At 37.5% G+C, this 27,427-nt stretch overlaps 1 protein-coding gene across 1 annotated transcript in view; it reads left to right on the top strand.

The window, feature by feature from the left end:
• ARHGAP10 (Rho GTPase activating protein 10) overlaps positions 1 to 27,427 on the top strand; it is a 270,546-nt gene that overhangs the window by 211,860 nt on the left and 31,259 nt on the right. The window contains exon 19 of the mRNA XM_011359402.2: positions 10,572 to 10,722. Coding sequence (XP_011357704.1) covers positions 10,572 to 10,722 — 151 coding nt within the window. The remainder of the gene's footprint in view (positions 1 to 10,571; positions 10,723 to 27,427) is intronic.

Genomic DNA, 27,427 nt, shown 5'->3' with positions numbered 1-27,427 from the left:
TGGCAGATTACAGATGGCCACAAATACTTTCACACTCTGCCCATAGAGATATGGGAATCTGTGTGTCCTTCTCTTAAATCTTGGTGGACCCTGAGATTGCTTTGATCATTAGACTATGGCAGAAGTGACTCTTAACTATGACAGGAAGAGACTGATAGCTTCCACTTCCTTCCTCTTGGAACGCTCCTTCTGGAGGTGTCAGCTGTCATGGAAGAAGTCTGCCCACCCTAAAAATGCCAAGCTGTAAGGGAGCCCAGGCTTGCAAGGTAGAGAGGCTGTGTAGGAGAGAGGAAGAGAGATACTCAGCCAATCCTCGGCAGTTCTAATCTCCCCATCCCAGACATCAGACGTATGGAAAAATAGCTTGGTCATCCCAGACTCCAGCAGACAAAACTGAAGAATCCAAGTAGCAACCAAAACTGAGATTTCGGACCGTGGCTCCAGTCACAGCCACTTCCAGCCATGGAACAGACCCCAGCTGAGTCTGCTTATTTCTGCTGTACAATGCCCAAATTCCTGAGCCAAAAGATTACGAGCATAATCAAATGGTGGTGGTTTGATACCACTAAGCTGTGGAGAGGTCTGTTACACAGCAATGAACAGAAAGAATGTCCCACTATTTCCCTGAAAATGAATTTTGGGTTAGTGAGTTCTCTTTCACTGTTTACTTCCAGAGGATTATTTTTTTTAGGTGGAAAAGGGAATATTTTTAAAGGTTATGTATTTGAAGACATGTTATCTGCATCTTTTTATACAAAATGAAAATACAGTACAAGATATACAGGTGATCAGTGATATTCCTCCCATGTCATTCTCCCCGCATTGGCGGCAGTTTTAGAGCTTAAGCCACCTGGGTGAGATTCCGCCTGCCCCGCCCTCTCTCATCCTCCCCAGTACGCACACTTTATTTATCACTGGGACTCGCTGACCTTTTTTGGAACAGACTCAGCGCTACTATCTACTGCATATTTTTTGTTGTTGTTGTTTGTATACATAGTTTTGCATAATAGGATATAGGAAAATAAGATTAAAGTGACTATAGGTTCTGTGGCTTTTGGTAAACCTCAAGGGGGCTAATCACCGTGCTCTTCGACAAAAACATGGAAGAATGATAAGGTTAGTATTTTGGAGGCCAGATGAGGATGACTTTCTTTATAATGAATATATTTATGAAATGGTAACAGTTTACAAAGCTTTTTTGTATATTTATTAATACCTGACAGTTTCTTCTTTTGGAAAGAGAAAACCAGAATAAAAGATGAGCGTGCTCCCTGTATAGTCAAGGCGGCCCTCTGGCGTGTTGACCGCGCACCACTGGTGCAGTTAGAACATACAGAACCCAGTGTGGCTGACCTGGAGTAGGGGAAGAGGAGAGCCCAGAGGCCTCCGCGGGGTGCACTGTATGTTTCTCAGGGGATGGGGGAAGGTTGCTCTGTCCTTCAGAAAAGGGTGACAGGTCAGCTTCACAGGTTTGCTTCTATATTGGGAAGAGTGAGTCACTTGGCTCAAATAGCTTGGTGAGTGACTCTGTCTTTTGGGATTGGGTGTATATGTTTTCCCTCCTAGATTCATGAGTTGACCCATCCAAGCCCTGCATGCAGTGTTTGAACCTCTTTTGGAATACCCCTGGTCTTACCTTTTAAAACTTCGCTGACATGGAACTCTTTATCTCCCAAATTAACTGCCCAACAGTTGTGTAACTTCACCGGTTCAGAAGGCTTTTACCCTCATATTCAGCTGAAATATGCCTTCTTCTCAACCCATTAGCCTTAAATGCCAGGTGAATCCCTCTTCCACATAATAGTGTGTTTTCAGGCACTGAGAGTTGGTACTGTGACCTATCGGATTTCTTTATAGGTCCTTCAGTCGTATGACTTTGTTTTGAATTTACCACCTTCCTGTTTATACTCCGATGTGATTTATAATAAAAAATACATGTTTGATCTTTGTCTACAGTTCCCCAAACCCTTATAACTTCCTGAGTGATAAGAGCAATGGGAACACTTTTGCTGTATTTGGTCTGTTGTCCTCAGTCCATAAAGATGAAATTGGTATCTTGTTATTCACGACAAGCCTGTTTCTATGTAACCAGGTTTATGCTAATGAGATGACTTTTGGAAAGCACCAAAGGATGGAGGCTGGTTGCCAGGGGAACCAACCATGAATAGAAGAATGGAAATTTCAATCCCATCCCTTAATTTGTGGGGAGGAGAGAGGAGTTAGAGGCTGAATCATTCACTGATGGCCAATAGTTTAATCAGTCATGCCTATGTAATGAAGCCTCCATGAAACCCCAAAAGGATGGGGTTCAGATAGCTTCCAGGTTGGGGAACCAGAAGGCTTCAAAGTGCCACTGTGCCAGTCCCCAAACTCTACAAGGACAGAAACTCCTTTGTTCAAGACCTCACCCTATGTATCTCTTCATCTGGCTGTTGGTTCATATTATTTAATATCCTTTATACTATACTAAACCAGTAATCTAGTTAGTAAATGGGTTTCTTGTATCCTGTGAGCTGCTCTAGCAGATTAATTGAACCTAAGGAGGCGATTGTGGAAACCTCTGATTTATAGCTCGTTCATCAAAAGCATATGTGACAACCTGGGTTTATGACTGTCATCCGAAGGTCTTGTGAGGACTGAGCCCTTAACCTATGGGATCTGATGCTTTCTCCATATAGGTAGTATCAGAATTCTGTTGAATTGTGGGGCACCCAGTTGGTTTTGGAGAGTTGCTTGTTGGTGTGGGGAATCCCCCTTACTCGTGGGAATTGGAGTCTAGGATCTTTACACTCCATTGGCGACAATTCTGTTTCTCTTTGATGCTCTTACCACAAAACAATGTAATGCTCTAGTGTGGTCCAGTCAATTAGCACCTACCTCATTCTAGGTCTACTCAGGTCTGTTAATCCTCTGTAAAATGTCAACAGTTTACCAGTCATGATATGTCTTGCCCTTACTATCCATGTTGACTTTTTTCATGGCCGCTGCGAAAGCACATATACCTCATCCTGCACTTCTGCAGCTTCTTTTTAAAAGTGTAGGTACTGCATCATTCATTATGTTTGGAAATATTTGTGTCAAAGATGGTCCTAGGCAAAGTGGAATCAGTTGAAGGAAATCTCATTGACTACTTTTAAAACATAGTTTTGCTTTAGCCAGTTTATTTTTATGAGAGGTTAAATGTAAGAAAAAATTGGAGGTTGCATTATCTCTTTAAAAAGTAGCCCATGCGTGGGGTCATACATACTTGGCGGAGGCTTCAGATGATTCTGATAAATATATACATGACTTCAGGAGATGTTTTCTTCACTGTGATTAAAATTCACACATTTCCTTTTGGAAAATTAATAGATCCAATGCTTATTTATTTTTTCTAGGGAAATGGTATGCCAGCCTACCCAAATGACTAGGGATCGTCACTTGTTTTCCAAAAGAAAAAATAGCATTCACCTTGAAAATTTCAGATGATGATGAGGCAGTTCTAAATGTGTTTACTTATATTCAGTTTAAAGTTTCATAGGTAACATTGAGGCAGAGTCCGGGTTTTTGTCATGGCTCAAGCTAGCCCTGGGTCTTTGCAGGTCCCAAGGCCTTCAAGGACTGCAAATGGTAGCCCTCTTGTGTTCCAGTCCTCTGTGCTGCTGTAGAACCAAGTGACTTCTGAGGGAGGCCTGAGTCCTAGAAAGAAGAAGCATAAAAAAGGGAGAAGAAAAAGAACCTTGGAAGAAGTTGTACACCCAAACTGGAGGATAAGGAGGAAGAGATAAAACAAAGGAATATTACATATAGAGTATGCCTTGTAGTTGACATAGAATATTAGTATTTCTTGAATGTTATTCTAGGCTTTTATTGCTGAAATGCACACTTTTTGTTTGCATGTGAGCAAAGGACATATGATTGAACAAAATCTAGCTTGGCATCAGCTCTTTATTCAGTGAAGAATATTTGTAGACATGTGGGTTATGAAAGTCAACGGTACAGCTGTGTTTGGGCAAGTGTTTTCTTCTGACTTTGTGAAGTATATGCTGCAGTTCCCAAATATTTGCAGGTGCAAACTGATAAAACTGCATCTGGAGTGTTTCTAAAGATTTGCAAAACAGAAAACATTTTATAATTGAGGATATATATTCACACTATAAATGTAAAGAGTGATGCGGCTTTGGCTTAATCAGGAGAGGTTAGCCTTATGTGGAGTGGGGAGAAAATTATCTAGTGAGCATTTGAAAATTCTGTTAATACCATTCGGTCCCCAGTATTTTATCAGAGTTTGTTATTGTATTATTACTCCTCCTCCTTCTCTTTCTCCTCCTCCTCCTCCTCCTCCTCCTCCTACTACTACTACTACTACTACTACCCCCTTCCCCAGTGGTCTTTGTTAAACATTAGAAAACCCAGGGCAATGAGATTGCATCCACAGTTAATGCCAGTGAAAAGGCCCATGGTTTGGGGTAGGTAGTTCTGGGGAAGATTCCATTTTATAATATCTGGTTGATAAAAGTTGTCATTTAATGAAATGTTGACGTTAAAAATCTAAGTCAGTTATGTATTGTTCCATTTAGTGCATAGACTGCTACAGAAATCAATATGGTGTACTCCATTTGGGAAAGGAGTCTGAAAATGTCCCCTGAAATTAAAGCTAAAAGTTTAGAAGTAAAAAAAAAGAGTCTATGAATTTGGAATTTGATAAATTCCAAAAAGTATACTTTTTGCTTTTCTTTTTTTCAGCCGTTAACAAAAATCAAAGTTGTTTTTCAAAAAGCTCATGGTAAGTCAGAGCCATAATCAGAGCTTTAACCTGTGGGATGGATGGCTACTGGACTGGGAATGTTTCCTTCCCCCTTCTCACTCTCTCCTGTGGCATAATGGAAAGGGCCTCGTGCTGGCAGGTAGCAGGAGGAGTCCGAACAAGACCCTATAACATGCTTCAATGTCAGCCTAACAGATTTTTGTGTTGTGGCTTGTATCAGATAATGCATATGAAAGCGCTCCGAAGAATTTCAACTATTGAGCAAAATCTCTCCTAATGAGAAAGTACATACATAAAGGATAAGCCTGTTGGAGAGAATCAGAGCCAGCAAGATGGGAAATAGCAGTTGGCATTGAGGCTTTGGTCTGGGAGTAAAGCTTGAGTCTGCAACTAACTAGTGGAATGAATCTGAGCAAATCTTTACCATAGGGGCCTCAGTTTGTTCAACTGTGAAATAAAGGGTTTGGCCCGAGTGATAACTAGGATACTTTTCAGCTCTGAGACTCTTAGTGTTCATTAACTAGAACAAACATGAAGCCTTAGAATACTTCCAGCATCAAGCCTGAACCCAACCAGTATCTCACTGTCAGTCAGTCCCTATTGATTCTAGCTAAATTTTATATGAAAGGCTCACATTTAGTCACGGGATAGTGCTGATTCAAGGACAGGCAGCTGGAAAGTTTTCAGGGTTCTCTACTGTTCACACAGGAGCTAGACTCTGCAGTTATGTTGTGGATGGAAGTTCTGGCGGTGGTAGAGCCAGCTTAGAGTCACACACCCCAGGGTGATGAGTGTTTGTCCCACACTCTGAAGTCGAAAGTAATATCTGGCCATTTTATAGTTACATATTTTAGAAAGAAAATTGGAAATATTTTTCATCCTTCCTTTCTATGTTAAAGGTTTACTAAAGGGGAGCGTGCGTTGATTTCCAACTGTCTCCTGGTTTTACCTGTTTATGCATAGATGTAGCTATGTTTTACCTGTTTATGCATAGATGTAGCTAAGTATGGCATCTCCAAAGAGTGTATAATGTGAATGGGACTTAACATGACTAGGTAACATTGGAGGCACGCGAGCATGATGACTCAGATGTGGAATCAGGAAATCTGGGTTCAAATCTTTGTAGGTCAAGCACTTGGCATAATGTAGGGCATATTGCCAGTACCCGGTTGTTGCAACTTATTACTCAAGATGATAGGAAAATACAAGCATAGTGGTAGTCTTATCAGCGAACTCTTATGTAAAACACCTATTTAAAAAATAATTACTTTTAACCATATTATTAATTCAGCTGAGTGAAATGCTGCAGATTTGAGTTGGGTACTAAAGCACAATTTCCAGAAGCCATCCTTATTTTCTGTTACCTGCAAAGTATTTCTGGCAGAATTGGCCTCATATTCTCCATATGTCGCCCCTGGCAGCAGAGCATGAAGGACTTGGGGAGGGTTTTCTATGTGTGGCTCAGTCTCATGGGCATTAACATCGACTTTGTTGAGTCTGAGGCATCTGTGACTCTGAACAGTAGTGCCAGACTTCTGTTTGTGCTAGCACTCTGAGGAGACCTGCATAAGCGCCTCCTTACCTGACACGCCTACGTGTGGAGTTTTGTTTTTTGTCATTGGATTGTCTGGTTTGAGTTTTTCTTATGTTGTAAATATGAAGGTGCAGTGGAGAAATTTTCTACACTGAAAAAAAACAAAAACAAAAACAAGTTTTGAGTAGACTTGATCTCTTGATTCTTAGTATTGCTTAAGAAGGGTTTATCCTGTCTAGAACAAAGGTAACGTGAGATGTGATGCTCAGGAAGTTCAGGGAGTCAAAGGTTTTGGAAAGAGATCTGAGCGATGGAGGCATTTGCATCTATGAAGTGGTTCTAGAATTGGAAAATCAGTGTTATAGTTAAGGGCAACATGCTTCTTAGTTATATAGAACAAGAGAAGCTAACTTTTAACTTCTAAAATGAGATTGCCAAAAAGCAGGTCACAGTTTTAAAGCAAATAGTTTATTGTTTCCTCTTCTAAATTTAAAAAGAATATTCTTTTACATCATTTCTGGGGTTTCAGAGAGAACCACGAGAGCATAGCTTTGACGCGTAGAAAGAAAAAGCTTAGAACAGAGGCTGGTGCAGCCAAAGACAGACGCTTGAAACATCTAGGCAGACAGTACAGTGAAGGTGAGTCTGAATGGATATTCTCCAGTTTTACTCTTTCTAAATGGAAATGGAACAGTAGTTGGTGATTTTCCCTAAGAATTAAATTTTGTTTCTTTTATAAACTGGCATCAGGGAATTTGGATTCAGAGTTGAGAGTTCAGATACCAACTCTACCCTTTTCAGACTGGGCTAATTATTTAATCGTCGAGTTTTTCTCATTTTAAAATGTGGGAGCAGTAGTTACCACAAAGGTCGTTGAGGACATTAAAGTGTTTCAGAGAAAACCTACTACCTAGTAGGTGTTATTAGAATTTAAATATATTCAATAAAATAGGAAGTATTTTAAAACTAAAATTTCAGTGTCGAAGTGCAGAAATAAATATAAAAAAACTATCGTGTGATTCTCGGTGACTTGAGAATTTTGCAAAGGTGCTCTTTGGTCGCTTCTCTTCAGCCCATTGCTGGATGAACTTTTTCCACAAACTCTTTAGAGTAACAACCTTAATACTGAATTTGAGGAATATTCAAGACCTCAGCAAATTAGTACCTTCTCAAAATGGTGGTCGAATAGAGTAATGAGGGTCTGCATCCATGTCTTTATTTACTGGATGTGATCATATCACAGATGGCAGTGGCTACCATATATTTCTGGTCACTGTGTGCCAAGTGCTGTATTAAACACTTTATAAGCATTATCTCATTTAATCCCTGAAATAATATGGTATATAGATATTATTATACAGCTCTCATTACACAGCTGAAAAAAACAAGGCATACACTAATAGTATGTCTAAGCTTCCACAGCTGGGAAGACTGAAAAGCCATGATAGTGCCTTCTCAAGTTAGTGTCCATGCTTCAGTGTTACCTAATCTGGATGACAGGTTAGCTCTGGGAAATGCTGACATAACATAGAGTTTGTTGAGGAAGTGGTTGGTCTTTAGAATCTTTGAAATATTTTATACCTAATTAGGACTTAAGAAAGGTCCAAGTAATTGATTGCGTATCCAGTGCCTGTTTCGCTGAAATAATTTCTCTGGTGTTTTGATTAGGATTTTGATCCGTCTAAGACAGGCATAGAATGCTGTGGAATGACTGAGTGTTTTTCAGCCCTGGCTACACAAAAGAATCACCTGGAGAGTTTCAAAATGCAAACCAAAGAAAAACAACACCACCTTCAAAAACCAGCACCCACCCCTAGATATCGTTTTTTTTACTCCAGTTTTGAGATATAATTAACATGTAACATTATATTAGTTTTAGGTGCACAACACAATTATTTGATAAAAGTGTATATATAGACATATCTATATATACAGAAATGATCACCACAATGAGTTTAGTTCAAAGTTATCACCTCATATTTTTTTTCTTGTGATGAGAACTTCTAAGATCTATTCTCTTGGCAACTTTTAAACATAAAATACAGTACTGTGAACTATAGTCACCATGCTGTAACTTATTTATCTTAGAACTGGAAGAAATTTGTACTTTTAGATCACCTTTGCCCATTTCCCCTTTCCCTCCTCCCCCTGCCTCTGACCACCACCAATCTGTTCTGTTTTATGAGTTTGCTTTTATGAGTCTGATCTCACATGTCCATTCGAGATCATAAAGGTTTGTCTTTCTCTGACTTATTTCACTTAGCATAGTGCTCTCGGGGTTCATCCATGTCGTGGTGTGCGGCAGGATTTGTAAGTCTTCTGGAGACTCTGGAGGCCTAGCCCTGGGGTAGTAGAGTCCCACGGATCCTGTTTTGCTCGGTAATCTTCCTGGAAGTTGGGACCACCCCTGCGCCTCACTCCTCACTCGCTTGCCCACCCCGTCACCCTGAGGTGGCAGTGGTGACCGTGGAGGAGAAGGAGCCGTTGTCAGCACTGAACGATTAGAGTCAACGTGATCTTCCAGGAAGGTCTGCTCGGAAGGTGATCCGCTGTGCCACCCACCGGTGCCGCTTCTTGGGGTTTAACTTTCCCCGGCTTATGCGGCTTTGGGTGCATTGGCTCTGTGTATTTTTGGTTTCCTATTCTAGTAATATTCCAGAGGCATTTGCCATGTTTGTACAGATCAAACATAAGTTGAGGAGCATTCCAAATGTTGGTCACACGTAGGTGCTGTTTCGTTTTAACGGAATTAAGAGTTTTCCCATCTGCTCTTCTCTCCATCATTGTCATCCTGTTCTCAACCTGACTCCTGTCCTGTTCTCACCACCCCGCAACCTTTCATGTGATCAGTGACAGACGGCAACAAATCCAGCTGTGGACAGTGATTTTGACGACAGCGGATATATTTAAGGCAGATAAGTAGTTTGCTATTTGCCAGAATACCCTGTTGGAACACAGATTCTGTGGAAATATGGTGTTAGCAGGTTACCAGTTGGAGCACTAAATTAAGTTTTCACTAGCAAATATTTGTCCACAGTAATTTAAATCATTTTAAAAATTCTGTTTACACATGAGGGGGCAGTATGGTACTATACAGCAAATGCTCTGGTGAAATGTTTATTTTTATTGGCATATAATAGTTTTTAGGTGAGAACTTTTAGAATCTGTGAATATAACTCTGATACAGTTGTCTCTGTTAAACATGATAACACACATACGATACCCTCACCTGCAGGTCCCATGCCTGTTTTAATTCAAATGCACAAATACAATAATTTTCTTGAAACAATGGAGCTTTCACGCAGTGCCTTTAATTGTTTTATGTTTATGGGTTATTTTGTTTGTTTGTTTAAGGCAAGTCGCCCTTTTTCCTATTTCTTGCTTCTACCTAAGGAACATCAGCTCTTTGGAGATGCTCTGTCTGTTAGGTTGATGTCTCTAAATATTTTATTTTATGACTTCATTGAAGGCTGAGGGGCCTCCAGTGTTCTAAGGGACAGGAAGCCTCTGAACTTAGGTCTTGGCAGCCATGGAAGGTCTATTATAAATCACCTCTGGATGATATACTTCCCTTTATGGCACACATTGCTTTTCCAAAAAGAAAAAAAAAAAATTGCTAAGCAAAGAATCAGCACATTTTAATGTTGTTATTGCTAATATATGAATGACACTGTAGATAATCAAGGTGCTAACATTCTGGGAGATTATTAAGAGAAGTTGGAGGGTATTAAGTAAATTGATAAAATTTACAAAACATTTTAAGAAGAATGTATGCGGGAATCTGTAAGGTAATTTCATAAGCACAAGCTATTTTTAAACATGTAGAAAATATTTGCAGTCATAAGTTTTTGTTTGTGTAAAAAAATCGAGACCAGCTTTTTGGCATAAATATAACCCTGTGTGAAATTTAACAGGATATTTGTTTTTAATATTTTATCCTGGCTACTTCTTTTGTGGATGAAGAGCTGTGGTATTGTCTACATGTGGTAAAGATAATTATACTTGTTTAGTTTGGGAATGAATTTATTTTGAAACATAATGATTTGATGTTGCTTTAATTTTAATAAGAAATTTAATTTTAATTTAATTTTAATGATACTGTATTTTGAAATTTTCTGTTAAAAATAAAAGATTCATGACCAATACCCCAAATTTGAAGGAATGGATTTTTGGCTCCAGCCTATTTTGAATGAACTCCAAATCAAATGTTGTTTGATGTTGGTTTATTGTTGGAATACATAGGTTTTCTGTTCAGGGGAAACAATTAATGTTCTTATGCTTTGATGGCAGATTTTTAGGACACTGCCTGATGCCACATTCCCTGAGCCAGTCTCCTTGTCAGCATCACCCCCACATGCTCCACCAAGGCAATCGAAGAGACCAGGCCAGAGAATCAAGAGACCTGTGGCTGTATATAATCTTTGTCTTGAGCCGGAAGATGGTAAGATGTCCATTATATTTTTATTCTTGACAGCATGTTGAGAATATAGTATATCATATGACCCCAGGGCAAGCCATGGCTTTCCATCCTTTGTATTTTAATTTCTCTTCCCCTTACGATGATAATTTTTGAGGTTAACAGCTAGGATAAAGGTTTCTTGTCAGAGAGAGAATACAAGTTTTAGTTTTGTGTTTGTCTTTGTTATGCATGGTTCCTTTTATTTTTTTAAAAGCTTAAATTTCTTTTTTAGGAGACTTGTGTGGCCTCCTGTGAGGTTACATAACCCTGAGACAAATGCAAGGGGAACAAAAATTAAAGCAGATCTTTCATGAGAGGAGCAGACAGAGGCCGATGTTAAATGCATCTAGATTAAAGACAACTGTTCCCCGTTGCTCTGGGGTTTATGGCTTCTGCAGCTTACTTGCCCTGTTTCTCACAAGGCAGGTATCTCATCATAAGGCGGGGTGGCAGATTGACCTGCATTTGGGGGCCAGGCTGAGAGGACTGAGCTTCAGTGGGACTCTGGCAAAGAGAAGTTCTCATGTCCCAGCTAATTGCTGTCATGTGACCATGATGTTGCCTAGTTTTCAAAGAGAGCCTGAAAATTTGAATTTTAAACACTGATCTCTACAGCACAAGACAGTGAGCCATGTAGAGGCCACTGATTGCTGATTTGTAACCATGTGGTTATTGGTGTGGAGAATAAGATGGTCACGGTCTCAAAAACCTGCATTTTCAGTCTGCATGTCTAAAATTCTAACTGTTGTGGGACTTCACCACAGCTGAGAACATTTTCTGAATTTGAAATTAGTCTTAATTTTTCTTCCTCTTCTCATCTTTGTTTTGTATCTTTCATTATTCTTTCAAGCTACTGAGGTTATGTTGGTTTGGAAGTATGGGATGATTGTCAAAGGGAGGAAGGGAATGAATGAAAATAGAAGCAAATACAATACCTTCATCACAAGCAGCTATATACTCAGATGTCCAGGTAGTTAATATCCAAAGATCCAGGCCAGCAAGTGACTACTCTCTTTAACTCAACTGCCTGGGAGGTGTCTGCAGAAGGACTCGGAAGGCTTCCTGTGATAACACTGGGGGCTAAGACATTCTGATGTTCTTTTAAATTGTTTAAGACACATGCAGCAAATGGTAGTTTTACAGTCACATCCTTGTTTTCCAGAGGAGAGGCATGAATCATTAAAATCAACTTGTAATTTCAGAGTTTCCTTTTTGAATTTAGTTTCAGCGTCTGATCCCAGCTAACCTTTTTATTCTCTCTCTTCACTTTCACTGTCTCTCAGTAGAGCTGCTAATAAGGAGTAAAACTGACTAGCTCGAATTGCACCTTTCCTTACATCTCACTTGTCCTCAGGTGGAAGTGTTAATAAAGAGTGAAAGAGGGAAATGTTGCAAAGTAAGAGGGGAAAAAAATCGTGAAGACATAGAATAATACCTACATTGGCTCAAAACTGACCTGACTGTATTTCATAAAGGAAATGACCAAAGAAGGACCTTTGTTCTTAGAATTACATCTACTTTTTTGGTATTTTTAGGAATCGAATCATAATATCCAGTCACATGTGCACAGCATATTAATCTTTTGATCATTAGGTTGCTAAGTGATTATAAGTGGGCTAGAAGCTACTGAAGTGGTATTCAGCATATCTTTTATGGGAGTACTTAAAATGGTATGCAGTTGTAGTTTTCTTAATTTTTAGGTCATATAGTAATTCTTAAAAATTGAATATAAGAGAATAGAAAAAGATTGTCAGATAGTTGACTGACCTTGTTAGTCTTTGTTAATCATTTATATGATGTTTCATTCTCTATTTTGTATTTTATAACTTTAATCCTTCTTGATTGTAACCTTGGATTTTTTTTTTTTTTTTTTTTTTTGGTGGGTCAGGGGAAGTTGCCAGGAAAGCCCATGATTTTGTCCATGGAGTGATTTTATTTTATTTTATCTTAGAGATCATAAGATAAATTTAAATCTATTATGTATCCCTCACAACCCTCCATTATTTGTAGTAAGCTTTAGTGAAACTTAAGTGTGTGAAGAAGAATTATTTCAGAGAGAACAAAATAGGGATATATTTTACATATTCTAAAAAAAGAGGGGAGGAATAAATGAAGAGAGTGGTGTATATGCTTTTGAATGAAAGCCTAAAGGGAAAGAATACTAAAAAAATTTGTTGTTGAATATCACTTAACATATTGAAAACTCTACCCATTTTTAAAATAACTTACTCTTATCACTAGGACTTAATTTTTTTTTTCTGTAGCCTGAGTCATCTAATTGTCAACTCTATTTGAAAATTTCAAAAAAAGTTAATCTTTCATTGTATTTTTTTTCCATAGTAGAGTCACTTCCCTTGTCTGTCTAGTTTTGTTTAAGGTATACATTTTAGCCAACTTTGGTTGATTATTTTTCAGTTGTTTTAGTTTATATGAGTCTGATAGAAAATTTAAATGCAGATATGTTCCCCTCCCCACCTCTGAACCCCGATTTACTCACTATAATGTAAGTTAAATTTGACTTAATGAAATCAGTACAAATAATATTTATTTGGAAGCTAAGTAGATTATCTGCTAAGATTCAGGGTACTAGCATGGGTGACTGGAGATTCTGGCCCTATGATAATTTGGTCACAGATTTGATATTTATTTGAGTGAAGTGGTTTGTGGTATGTTATTTCATCTTCTTCCTTGAATGGAGTATGAAACTGATGTACCAAACAGCCAACCCTAGAAAACACTCAGTTGGTTTAAGTTTAATATCAGGCACATCAAAAAGTCATCATTAGCAAAGACTCAGCAAGCCTGAAGCATGAGCCTGGAAGCAGAGAATCCCAGCTGGCATGAAATAGGGGAGAAACTCAGCCATTAGACCTGTGATTTTTATTACGTTTATATAACCCCGCCACACCCTCAATTGAGATGACTAGTTTAATTAAAGACATTTAGTATCTTTACTTTGATAAAGACTTTAATTGGCTTTATCACATTTAGCCATGCTGCATACACGTGCTTGTTATTTTTCTTTGTAATATATGATTAAATAATATTAAACTTATCATTTACAAAAGACTTTAAAATTCTAGTTCCTTGCTTAAGGATATTTTTTGATTATTATTACGAACTGAAATGGATATGGTATCTAGCTAGATTTCTTTAAATAGAGCAGCTGTTAAATCTTTACTGAAATCCTTGTATTTCATTATTTTGTAGAAGCCATATTGTTCATTTTCATGTAGCATTTAATAATCTCAAAACTTCAAAGCTGAGCAGATTTGGCCAAGTCAAGTATTGCAAAGTAGCAAATATTAGGATAGACTGCTAAGTGCTGAAAAGAACAGGAAAAATAAAAGGTTTGCATGCATTTCATTCTCAAGTTATCGTTGTGTTTTAATTTCTGTAGAGTTCATAGTAAACTCTAAAAATGTTGAGTGCATGTTGTATCATTGTTTTCTCCTGCCCACTCCAAATTTATGTCCTTCCTACTTCTATGAAAGGGGAGACTTCTGTGTTTGTTGTAATTTCTCCAAATACAAAGTAAGGTCATGGGGCAATGTGAGATATATTTTTTGTCAGTTTTCACTGAAAGCAGAAGAAAAAATTTTAAAGAAGGTCTGGGGAGAGAGAGAATATTATCATCTGAATTTTGACTAAGCTCTCTTTTTTTTTTTATGCTAGCTCTAATTTTAAACAGAATTAGTCACAAGACTAGTTTTTATTTGTATCTTCTTGAGTGATTAGGTATTCCTTGCCTATCTTTTTTTTTTTTTTGTACGTAATAGAGCAGTTTATTTAGGCAACTTAAAAAAATATGATTTATAGCAAGTGGAAAACAATCATTTTGTAAGCCAACTGGCAGGGTTTGATATTATTTTAGAGTGGGTCTTCCTTGTTTATCGTTGGGTTGGCAGTTTCACACTTGGATCTCAGATGTGCTAACGGCAGCACATTTTGATGAACGTGTTTGTAGTTCCGCGTTGTTGGTAGCTGGCATGACGAGGGTGCAGAGCCTTATAAGCAAAGAAGTGAAAATATAACTGTTGAAGGGGAGATAGATAAGCAAGGAAATATGATCATTTTCCTTCTACCCTAAGGAAGAGCATATCCTGATATGGATCACTTTCTAAATCCAGAGTGGGACAGATCTGTCTGTAGGAATCAGAAAGGCCATGGTAAAAGACTGGTTAAGTAATGTGGGCTTGAGCTGATGTTGGCTTGAGGAATGAAGAACAAAATGGATATCTGGGAGAGATGTTAAAGCAAGTCATTGGGGCTTCTTAACTGACTGGTTGTGAAGGTCGAAGGCAAGTAATCAAAACAAATATAATCAGCCACATTTTAGACTCATAGGTAAATCTATACTTGTGGTTATGTCTTAGTTTCTGCCCTGAGGTTTGTTGGGTTTTTTTTTGTTTGTTTGTTTTTGTGTTTTTAATATTTAGACCATCTTTTTATCAAAAGAAAGGAAATGTCTCATTTCATTAATGTCCTCAATGCATATTGCTATACATAATTGCTTTGGAAGCTGGCTTAGAAAAATATAGAAAATGTATAAAATATATTGGTATAAATAGCATATATTTAAAGTCAGTGGACAGAGAAATATTAAATAATTACTAAAATGTTATGTCTTCATAGAGAAAGAGAAGTCTCATAACCATGAACAATGTAAAGCTCTTTTTTTTTCGTACTTTCCCTCACAGACGCATGCCCTCGTTGATTCGTAGGCTTAGCGTAAAGGATGGGAGGAAACTACTATACGAAAAGATGCTCATTTCGGTAGAAGTCAAGGAAGAATAGCTGACAGTCATGGCACCTATGTACTTTCTAATCTCCATTTCCAAGAGAGTAGCTTTAGAAATCACCTTCATGAAAACATGCTTTTGTAAGTGAATTATAACTACCCTGTTTTTCTCAAAATGTTTATCAGGACACTTATGTACTATAAAACATTCGTTGACATGGTTTTTAGTGTCATGTTCTATAGCTATTAATGTTTCCTTATAGACAATAAATATCTCATTAGCTTGACACAGAATCATAATCAACTCAAGTAACCGGGCATGAGCAAATCTTTGTCTTAACCTTAATAATTTTCTCTCAATTCTTATCTTTTTTTTTTTTCTTCATGGCACTTCATGAGTGGAGTCTGGATAAAAACTTCCTGAGTGCTAGTCTTCAGAGCAATGTTATGATTCCTTGACATGGAATTACTGTGTTGTGAAGTGAAACCTAAGACCAGGTTTGAATTAGTGACAGTATATGTAGACAGATTATTTCTTAACTCACTTTTACAGTGTTGAGATCAATGGGTCGGGAAAAGCAGCCAGAAATTTCAGGACTGGAATTGAATTGTGGCGTGCCCATACATCATGCAGGCTACCTCCCCTGCCCTGTCGTTTCCCCAGAAGCCTCGCTGAACCTCAGCCCCCCTAATGATAGTGACAAAGCACAGGCAACTTTTTATATGACTTCCTGTATAATCTTAACTCTGCTTCTGTGTGGGATGAACATTTCCCCCTTTCTCTAGAGGGGAGAAAAAAAATCCTTTAAAAAATACATGGCTGCTTCTGTGGTGAAAATAAGTTCATGGCAGGTAACTAGAATTTATAGAAGAGAGAAAAAAAAATCTTTAAAGCTTGTCTCCCTGTGGTGTGGGTTTTTTCTTCACTTCTAATAGCTTTTATTTTAATTTCTAGTTCTGAATTCAAGCAGCTGTCACTCTCTTTATAGCCCTCTTTGAAACTCTTACAGCGTAGGAGGTAGCTGGGCTGTCTAAGAAACATCTTTTCAAACCAACCAAAGTATTGTTTATCCTGAATGAAATAGAATTTTTAAGGCTGTCAAGAGTGACTGATTTGAAACATTTTCTTTGGTAGCCAGGAAGATGAGAACAAACATGGAGGGTCTTTCCGTTGGCCAAGTGACTTCTATCACCCAGGAAACTCTTATGGACTGTGATAAAAATTACCGTGGAATAAGGGTGCATTTGACAATTAATATAACAAAACAAAACCGTGGCCGGTTATTTTTATTTACTGAATCCTTGCTAGCCATAGAGAAAAGGAAAAGATGTGAGACTGAGTCACTATGAAGGATGCCCCTGTAACTACTTATCTCTAGTGGCCTTTGATAAGCTCTAGGCAGCAGCTTGGCAGCTTGGCGCTCTCTGAATGCTCATTCTGCTTTCCACGGCATTCCCATGTACCTTCTGAGCTGCATTTAGGAGTTCAGTGTCACCTTTGGATGGAAAAAAAAAAATCTTCCAGCCAATTAAAATGAATTCTTGGGCTGACATTTTGCATGGAGTAGTATTCTTTAAAATCAGCAGCATGATTTTTTGAGCTCGAAATATGATTATGGTCATGATTGTATTTTTTTTCTTTTGGTCAGAATAGAAATAGTGATTATTTAAGTCTCTACTGATTATTTTAGTTATTTTGAAGATACACTCTTTTTCTTAAAAATTTTAATACTAAATGCAAAACAGATTGCAAAATTTGGAGAGTAATAATACTGAACAGTTACATAAACCATATCGTAGGCCAGGTCCTTTTTTACCAATATTCATCAAAGTTAGGTAATCCTCATAACAATCCTCTAGGTATATTATTATCCTTGTTTTATAGCTCAGGAAATGGGGGTGCAGAGAAGGCCCATAAGTCACCCATCTCACAGCTGGTTAGCAACACAGCCAGGACTGAACCAGGCAGCTTGATGGCAGAGCCTGGGTTTCTAACCACCCTGCTCAAGTGCTACATACAAATGCCACAGCGAAGTCAGATGTCGCCTGTGCATTTCAAACAATGTGTTGATTTTTATTTGATTTTTTTTTTTTCAGAATATTCTTAGATTTTCCATTTTAAAAAGCGCCTAGTTTTGTTGTAAGGGAATCAGAATTATGGTCTTGATGAAGGAAAAGAAAGAGCCAGAGATGAGTATGGTTTTAAACCTTGGACTCAATGCACTGTGATAAAAACGGGCCTCCAGGAACAAAAAGGATGCTCACATTTATGGAAAGCTGGGATGGAAAACAATCATTTTAATTGCAATGACACATTTATTTTATGATTTTTGCAACCATTTGATTTTAGGTTAGTTGTTACCTGATGCTTTACGTTAGTTGTTACCTGATGCTTTAGGTTAGTTGTTACCTGATGCTTTAATGAGAACACATCAGGAATTTGATAATGTCTGAATATGCTGGATTTTGCTGTGTTTCTTTTTTTTCTTCTCTCCTCCTTTCTTTTATTAAAACATTAAAAAAAAGAAAGAAAGAAAGAAAATACATTCCAGGGTTTAAAACACCAAAAAGTAGAAAATGATACAAAATGAAGTCTCCATTATTCCATCAAATGAGTTCCTGCACCCTAATGCATCTGAAAAAACAGATCTATGACTTCTAATGTTAATGGATTGGGTCATAGAAGAGTGCCATCTTTTAGTTTCAATGTTATCGAATACTGGCAATTTTTTTTTCATTTAATAAACCGAAAATAGTAAAGTATCCAGAATTTCATACAGTTAAATCTTTTCAGAGTTGAGATCCAGATTGGATTGATAACCAGTTTTTTAGTGGGGTTGTACTGTGCAAAACTGCTCTTTGTTTAAGTCATAAATGATGAAGTAGTAGTGGTTCGTGTGGGTCCACCTATAGTTTTGTATTTATCCTTCCACAGTTCTTTATGTACATATCAACAAATCTGAATATAAATCTTTATCCCTGTGTGCACCCAAAAGCTAGCTGTGTACCTTACTTTAAAATTTTTACAGGTCAATATGAAGAGAGCTCCTCTCCTTTTTCACTGATGTATAGTGTTCCACGTGTTCTGTTGTGGGCATGGCTTTCCTAAAGGGGCCTTGTGTTCCATAGCCAAACACAAGAAGATGGCGTAAGTCCCTTACTGACCACACACAGATGTCTAGCCTTCCAATGACAAAAATGTTTCCCTAGGAATAATACACAGAGTGCTTTTGAATGAATAAAGCAAGTTATAAAACAGTATTTTCAGACTAACCTTAGTTCTAAAGGAAAAATTATGTAAATAGATGTATAAGCATAGAAGTAATTTTGGAGGAATATTAATCATTTAGGACAATGATTATCCTTAAGGGGTGAGAGTGTGATGATTTTCTTTTTTCTGCTTATCTGTATTTCTTACATTTTCCTGTAAAGTATTCCTCGTTTTACACACATATACAGATATACACAAACATACAAGATATATACACATATATGTATTTAAGTTACAAAATTTCGGCTTAATGCTGATGCGAGCCGTGCTCGGTACTTGGTGTGTGGAGTATAAGTTTAAGATTTTGAAGTAGAAAGAAGGGTAAGAAGTCCCTCTAGTATGAGTTGACCTGGAGAGACTTCATTGACACCACAGAGAATGGGTAGCTCCTGCTGCTTAGTGATTTCCTGTTAGATCTTATGTATCTTTTACCTTCTACTTGAGCTACTCTCTCTGAGTCATATTTTCCTAGAATTTTGGGGACCGTTATCACTGGAAATACTTAGCAGCAAAGAGTTTTATGGAATGGTAAAACTATTTGTGGTAATGTTTGGATTTCAACCAAAATGGATTTAAATCTCTGTCCTCTTCCTGATGACTTACATAATCTCGGCAAATTCTCCTTTAAGCCTCATGAGTTTGGAGCAATAAAATTTCACGTGGTTTTTTTCCAAGAATGAATGAGCTAATGTCTGTAAACCACCCAATGTGTAGTATTTACTTCAAAATTTTAGCTTATATTTTCTTGACGGCCTGTTGTATGAAGTAGAATGCTTGAAATATACTTTCATAGAAAATAAAACTTAATATTTTATTTTTGGTTATTTCTGTCCAGAGTAATACCTAGGCTCATTGGTTGCTGGCGTCTTAATCTGGCAATTGATAATCATTAACATTCTATATGTGAGAAAAATAGTGGGGGATGAAGACAGGTCAATAGCGTCCAGTAGCCCTCATCATCTCAGCTGGGCTGGAGTTTGTGTTCTGTGCACCGTGCTCTAAATTTTCTGAGCTGTCATCGTGTCAGCCTTCCTCAGAAGTTTATGGAAGATAGTATCTGATTACTTTTTTGATTTCCAAGCATAGAAGTACATGGTTGTTATATTTTTTGTTCGTTTATGTGGGCTGAAATCTCAGTCTGTAAATAATGCCTCAGGACTGTGATTATGATATAAAAATGCTCTACTTTATAGAGTAAAGCAATTTGCTTTGACTTCTATTGACATTGCAGCTGAACTGGTCTTATTCATTTTATAATTGAATCGCTACTGACTTCGATCGACTTTTGCAAGTCGTAGAGGTGGTTCTGTGGTTGTTACCTAATGCTCATCAGCTGCTGCTCTAACATTCTTGTCAGCGTCTGTTTTATGTCATGCGATTATAACACAGCTGATTCCCTCATCAGCTTTTCCTAGCATACACTTTAGGCATATCTTTTCCTAGCATACACTTTTTGGGGCAAGCATAATGCTTAATCTTTAAATCTTTGGACAGTAGAAAATCTGCATAATTTTATGGCAATTTCATTACATCTTTTAATGCCTTAATGTGTCGTTTTAATTTATAGTTGAGGATTTGCCTCTTCTCTTATTTTTATTTTTATTTTTTTGTCGGGGGAGAGGGAGATGCAGTTTTGTTTTTGTAGTTTTTGGGATTGGGAATGGGCGGTTAGTCCACTAAGAGTGACATTTTCCTTTCCTAGTCACTATTTCTGCTAGAGAAATTTATTGCCTGAGTGAATTATTCTCATCCAGCCGCTGACTGTCATAGATCTGCATGCTATGTAGCTTCATTATGATTGGTTTTGTTTGATGAGGGCAAAATGGAATGAGAGGAACTGGGACATCTTGCCCCCTACCCAGCATGACATTGCTTTAACTTGCAGTGGAACTGAGAATTGGGGTAAGTGGGACTTGAGAGACCTTTTCTTTCGCTTGGCATTGGTATAACCTGTCTCTCAGTGCAGCTCCCACTGCTGAGAAGCACAGTTAGCTTTCTTTCCTTAATGGGCAGTCGGCAGGGTTAGTTTCTTATATCCTCCACCCCCTTCTTCCCTAATATAAACTTTAGAGAAGATTTTCTGATCGTAGAATGTAGACTATTTTCTAACAGTAATCATTTACACCTACTACTCTATGGACAGTAAAGAATTCTCTTTGGTAGAGTTGGATCTGCTTTTTAAAGAAAGGTACCCAATTACATTAGCAGTTTTAAAGGTTCAATTTTAAAGTCAAATTTGAATTCTCTAACCTATCTTTATTGTTCTGTTTGGTTTAAGTTAAGATAAGAACGTGTGTGTATGTGTACATATGTACTCACGTTTCCAGTTAAGGAAAACTCATGTATAAGGAAATATGATGTTAATCTCCTGCCCTGTTTTGAGAAGGATACGAACAGATATCTGGCCTGAAAAATATATCACCTTTAATTTTTGTCTGTCTTTGAACTTTTTCTGTGGCGCTTACCTGTTTAATGCCACCACTTGATGGTGCCGCATAAAGCAAGTTATCACAGTTATTTGGCCATTTCAGTTCATGTAGACTAGAACAAGGGAGTGCTGGCTTTTCTTTGACTGGTTAGGTGTCAGTTGGGTTTTGAATCTGACCAGTCCTCTTCTCAGCCATGCTGCTCACAGATTGCTCAGCTGTGTGCCAGTCATTCTGTTTGAAAACTGCAGCTTCTAGTTAGAGAAAGTCATAGAACTTTTCACATTTTTTTTCAACATCCAAGAAGTGGCCTACTTGGACGAGTCAGTCTTCGGTAGTCCAGCTAGATAAGACAGGCTGTTCTTGTTTGGGTAGGGTCATTTCCCATTTTCCTTAGTCTTGCAGTAAAGTTGAGTATGTGGTCACCCCAGTGTTTGTAAGTCAATAATTATGGGAATGCTAGTGCTAAGGACAAGATGCACAAATAGAATACTGGGCAAAACTGTAATCCTCCATTTGGAGTAGTGAGTGATGAGCTGTTCTGGAAGTCACACTCCCTTAGTCAGAGTTGGAACTTTTGAATTCTTCACTGTATACAATTTCAGCCAGTAATTTGAAAGAAGCAAGTAGACATCATTAGGTACTTACAAGGCTTGGATAGGAAGGATGAGGCCGTGGACAACTAGAATGTCCTTGGATGTCCTTGTTAAAGAATTCCAGATGAGTTTTGTTTTCATCGAGAATGACAGATCTATGATACCTCATTTCTCATAAGTCAAGTAGTATACTTTGACTTATATTAACCACATTTCAGGGACTCGCGCTGCTTGATTCATGCTACTCTTCCCATACACTTGATCATTAAAGAATGAATAGCTATATCCTTTGATTTCCATCAGCCTTAAAATTCCACTGTTGTCCCTATCCCATCTATTATGTCAGCTTTCTGAAAATCGGTGGAGATATGTTTTCTTTCTACTGTTTCATATATCTACAGCTTCTCACCAGCTCCTATATGGATTTATCTTTATACAGGTCACTTCCATATTTTTGTTCAGCATTACGTTTTATTTACAGTGTCAAGTTCAACAGCATATTGAGCTGAGGGGAGAGAAAATGTAAATATTGGCTTATTCTAATTTGCACTAGTCAGTGCAGCAGTAAAAACTAGTTTTAACATGGTAAAGTATAGCAACTCAGACATTATTTTAGCAAAGTAGGAATTGTGAGAGTGTTTGAAACGAGTTTGGCAGTACTGTTCTTGATACTAGGCACCCCTCTCCTTGTTAATACAGTCTACGTCCTGGGTAGCATTTAGAGGGAACGCCACCATGGCTTGAAGGAGATTTTATTGATGTTATAATATCTGTCACCTGGTGCACACTAGGGCAGCATGAATATTTCCTGCTTAGTTCAAAGGTTATATTTTGAATAGGCTTATATCCGTTAGCAAAACAAACACATGAAACTTTCCTCCTCCCCTCCTCCTGCAGCATTTTATAATGCCCTCCTAGTCTCAAGTCTTTTATCAACTTCGTTCTCAGAGCTGTTGATCTTTCTCGTAGTATGACTTTTACCCAGAGAATGTTTATCCTTGAGGATACCCTTTCTCTCTTCTCCACCTCCAGAGTTCTCTTCAGCTTCAGATATTAGGCTTAAATTTTTGATGCTCTAGTCATCATTAGAGCAGACACACCAAATTGGGCAAAGAAGTTGAATTACTCTAAGCAGGACATTATTGGTTATTATTAGGCACTCCAGTTTTAAAAGATAGAAAATGCTGTGGCAGGAGAATGAACCCAGGCACCAGGTGGGAGGGACATGGGGTGGGAGTTAACCAGAGCAATTTTTTGTTTACTCCCTGCTGTAAAAGAGTCCCCCTAATTTTAGTTGAAGCTACCCTCAAAGGTGAAACAGATGGTTTCGTTTTGAGATTTAGTTCTCTGTACTTAGGGTGAGTATTTAGTATGTCAAATTACTTTTTATCATCAGTTATCCACTGCGATTTGGGAGATTCCACCCCGCCCCCCCCGCCCCGCCACAAAGTCTTACATATCAGTAGATAAGAAAAATATTAGTTAAGAATGTTAGCTTTTAACTTTATGAAATAGCCTCTGTATATTAATAATAGTATATAAGTAATCCCTGTTAACTGAATACACTAAAATTTTAAAAAAAGGATACCAAATATATTTTAGGAAATTTGATTTTATTGAAAGTTCACTCTGACCGAATTTAATTTCAGTATTCAAATGGTCATGATGACTTCTTTGACCATCAATATTTAGGAAAATTATCTTAATATGGCATAAAATGTTCTGAACCTTTTGTTTCCTTATAAATATTATTCTTTGGTATTTTGCGTTTTCAGAAATTTTGATATGAAATGTTTTCATTGACTTGTAAATCTTAATTTCCATTGTGATTCTCTTTTTAACCACACACTTGGTTTATCAACATATGGATATTATAACATCTACTTTTTGTTTATTAGGTTCTAAATATTTTGACCTGAAACTGTTTGGTCTGGTTAACATAATATTTATTCTTTGGAATTTTTTAAGACTTTAGTCTTTCTTCATAAATATTCTATGTGTCTTTGAAAAGAATATGTATCTTATGTTTATGGCACGGTGTGTGTATGTGTGTAAAATAGATCACCTTTGTATTATTGATTACAGATATCCTTTTTTTCCCCCTGCATGATGCAGTATCTGAGAGGACTGCATTAAAATCTCCAATTAACAATTATTGATTTTTATGTTTTTCTTTATAATTCTATTTGTTCCTTGAGGCTGTATCATTAGGTGCTTTTCTCCTTATTCGATCATCTTGTCCTTATCTTAATATAAAATATCTATTTTTCATGCAGATTATTAAGATCATTATCTTTCTTTTGGTTCTTATTTGCTTAGTACTATTTTTCAATCTTTGTCTTGTTTTAAACATGTTTCTTGTAGTCAACATATTGTTGAATTTAAAATACACATTTGGAGAGTCACTTCCTTTTAATTGGTAAGTGTAATACATTTATATAGTAATTACCATTATGTTAGGCTTTCTGTCATTTTATAATTTTTATATAATGAATTTTGATTTATTTTTTTCTTTCCTGCTTTCTCTTCAAAACAAATGTTCTGTTTCATTGCTAAGGTATTCCTTATTTTGAGATTTATAATTTCATTTATCAATTTCTTTAAATTATTTATATTTATCTCTCCACTCCTAATAAGAGAAATAATTTAATGGACTCTCATCTCCCTTTGAGCTATCTACCTCCACTATGTTGATATTTTAAGAATTTAGGTTTTGGATCAATTGGGTTATGTTTTTATATTTATCTAATCTATCTATTTATCATCTATCCATTTCTTGCCCTAGAGATTTTAGAAGACAAAAATATACATTATCAAGTTTGTTAAACATCTCATATTATTTATTTAAATATATGAAAAAAATACTAGTGTTATTAATATAGTTCTTTGTGTGTAAACTTCGAGTATTTTTATGCCTAATAATTCATTATGGCCTCACATTTGAATGGTAGTTGGCAGCTTGCATATATATAATTGTATTTTATATCATCTGCTCTTTCTATCAGGATATTTTTTTTTTTTTTTTATATTCTTAAATTTTGCAATAACGCGTCTGATGTTGCACTACATTCCTTGTTCCCGTTTGGTGCCCTGAGTCCTTTGGATTGAGATCTGGGAAGTTCCTTTAATTTTGAGGAATTGGTGATTATGTCTTTAAATAGTTCTTCCTCTCAATTAATTTCTTCTTCTGGGATCTGGATGTTGGCAATTTTGTAAAAAAAAATTTTATTTATATTTTTCCCCATCTACCTCCCTCCTCTCCCCTCCCACCCCACCGCCCCCTGCTCCTGGTAACCACTAGTCTATTGTCCATGTCCGTGAGTCTCTGTTTTTTTTGTCCTGTTTATTTATTGCTTTTAAGGTTATATCCCACGTATAAGTGATACCATGTGGTTTTCAACTTTTTCTGTCTGGCTTATTTCGCTTAGCAGGATTATCTCGAGGTCCATCCATGTTGTCGCAAATGGCAGTATTTCATCTCTTCTTATTGCTGAGTAATATGCTATTGTACATATGTACCATACCTTCTTTATCCAATCATCTGTCGTAGGACACTTTGGTTGCTTCCATGTCTTGGCCTCCATGACACAATTTCACTTCTTTTCTGCATATTACAGATCTCTAAAGCTCTGAGTTCTTTTTATTTGTTGTGTTTGCTGACGATCTTAGTTTTCTTTGTATTTTTGGAATTGTGGTTTACAAGTCTACCGTGAAGGAGGGTTCTGTATGTGTACACATGGTTATGTTGGGTTGGAGTCTCCGTCTCTCCTTTATTTTTTCCGCTCTTTTTCTGTCTCTTGCCTCCAGGTTCATCTAGGTGCTTTGGTTCAGAACCGGCTCTTATTATCCCTGTACATTAATCGTATCCTGGGGATGGGAGAGGTGGGCATGTCAAATCCAGTTCCCCAGGCAAGTGGGGAACTTGGCCATAGAGTTTTGGTCTCCATTTCCTGTGGAGAGCGCCTCCCGACCCCTGGTTCCACGTGGAGAGCCTGGTTGTAGCCCTGCTGCGTGGTGTGTTATTGTGGTGCATTGTGTGCTAGGACAGCACAGGATTTAAAGGTCTGGCTGGTTGGGTTGGGTGTGATAGGTCCTGGAGCCGGTAGACTTTTGGCATGTGTTTCCCCTGACCTCTGAAACTGTTTCCTTTCTTTTTCACAGAGATATATGACAATTTTTGAGTGCAGTTATATCTTTTTATTTTTAAAATGTTATTTTATCATGATGTTGTTGGGCACATGTGGGAGGAAGACTGGCTTTTACTGTATTTTAAGTGCAATGAATTTGTTCTCAGTAAATCTTTCTTTGATCCTAACTGTTAACTGTTTGATATTTAGAAGCATCTATGTTTATTGTGACCTGACAGAAAGTGTATTTGTGCTCATGGAACCTTAAAAGTAATCTGCAGTTCTCATCCAGTTAACCAAATGCTTAACTGTGAAGTTTGTTAGGATTAAGTTTTCTTTCCTCTTTTCTGCCCCTTTTCCTTTTCTTTCTTCTGCTAATAAGCCAGGACATTTAAGAGAGGGAATCATGGAATAGCTTCGCTGCTGCAGAGACAGTCTATTTCTGAGGAATAAGAGAAACCTTCTTTGGTTTCATAGCATGAAATGTTTTTACCCAGACATTTAGACTAAGTGGAAACAGCAAGTAAGGGATTCAAAGGGAACTATCTCTGACTTCTTAACCATTAGAAAATATATTTGATAGGAAGGAAAGGCAGAAATGGATAAAATGAAGTGGGGAGAACTCAGAGCCTGTGTCTTCCAACAATGCAAAACCATTTCTATTTAAGTGAAATGACTAGAAGATGAATGGAGAGTATGTATAGTTTGCCATTATTAGAATAAGAAAGGCCAGATAACTAGATAAGCATCCTCTGAATTGTTAGATATGGCAGAATTATCAAGTTCTTGTTCCCACTTCTTGCTCTGATTTTCTGCCAGTCTTTGAAGACTGTTTTAGTCTGTCATGTAAATAAAACACTTGTTCATGTGCTCAGGGCCAGGCTAAATAGTGTAACATGGTAGCTGTCGTGAAAGACATGTCCTCTCAAGTGCTTTTTTAAATCCAATTCTTATGAGAATCTGTGTCTGGAGTGGGGGTGAGGGGTGGGGATTGTAAACACTTGTAAAATAACACATCTCTGTATTCAAAATAACAGCAGTAGCCACCACCACCACAGCCCGTACTGCTTTGAGGGGAAGCCTGCTCCTCGCATCTGAAGTTCCTCCAATGTTCCCTTAACATTTCTACATTTTCTCCTTCATTCTCTCCATCCAGTGCTATGACTTCAACTCTACTACATGACTCCCGAATCAATGAAACTGTCCCAGACTTCTCTCCAGAGCTCTGCGTTTGTAATATCAACTCTCCTTTAGATATTTTTACCTGAATTTTTTATTGACACTTCAAGCCCAAGATGTGTACAGCTGGTGTTATTATCTCTCATACCCAGTTTGCTCCTTGTTTTTCATTCCCTATTTCAATTAATGATTCAGCCATTCACTCAGTTACCTAAGCCAGGCACTCGAAGGCCATCGTAGGTTCCCCTTTTCCCTGTCACTTTGTTCACAGAGTTCTAGCAACTGTGATATCTCAGTACCTCTCAAATCTATTCTCTGGATCATATCACCTTCCTGCTTAATCCCTG

Source organism: Pteropus vampyrus, unplaced genomic scaffold (genome assembly GCF_000151845.1).
Source record: "Pteropus vampyrus isolate Shadow unplaced genomic scaffold, Pvam_2.0 Scaffold47, whole genome shotgun sequence".
In the NCBI taxonomy this organism is placed as follows: domain Eukaryota; kingdom Metazoa; phylum Chordata; class Mammalia; order Chiroptera; family Pteropodidae; genus Pteropus; species Pteropus vampyrus.
Note: the sequence above shows the minus strand (reverse complement) of the source record. Positions and strands in the feature narration are given on the sequence as shown.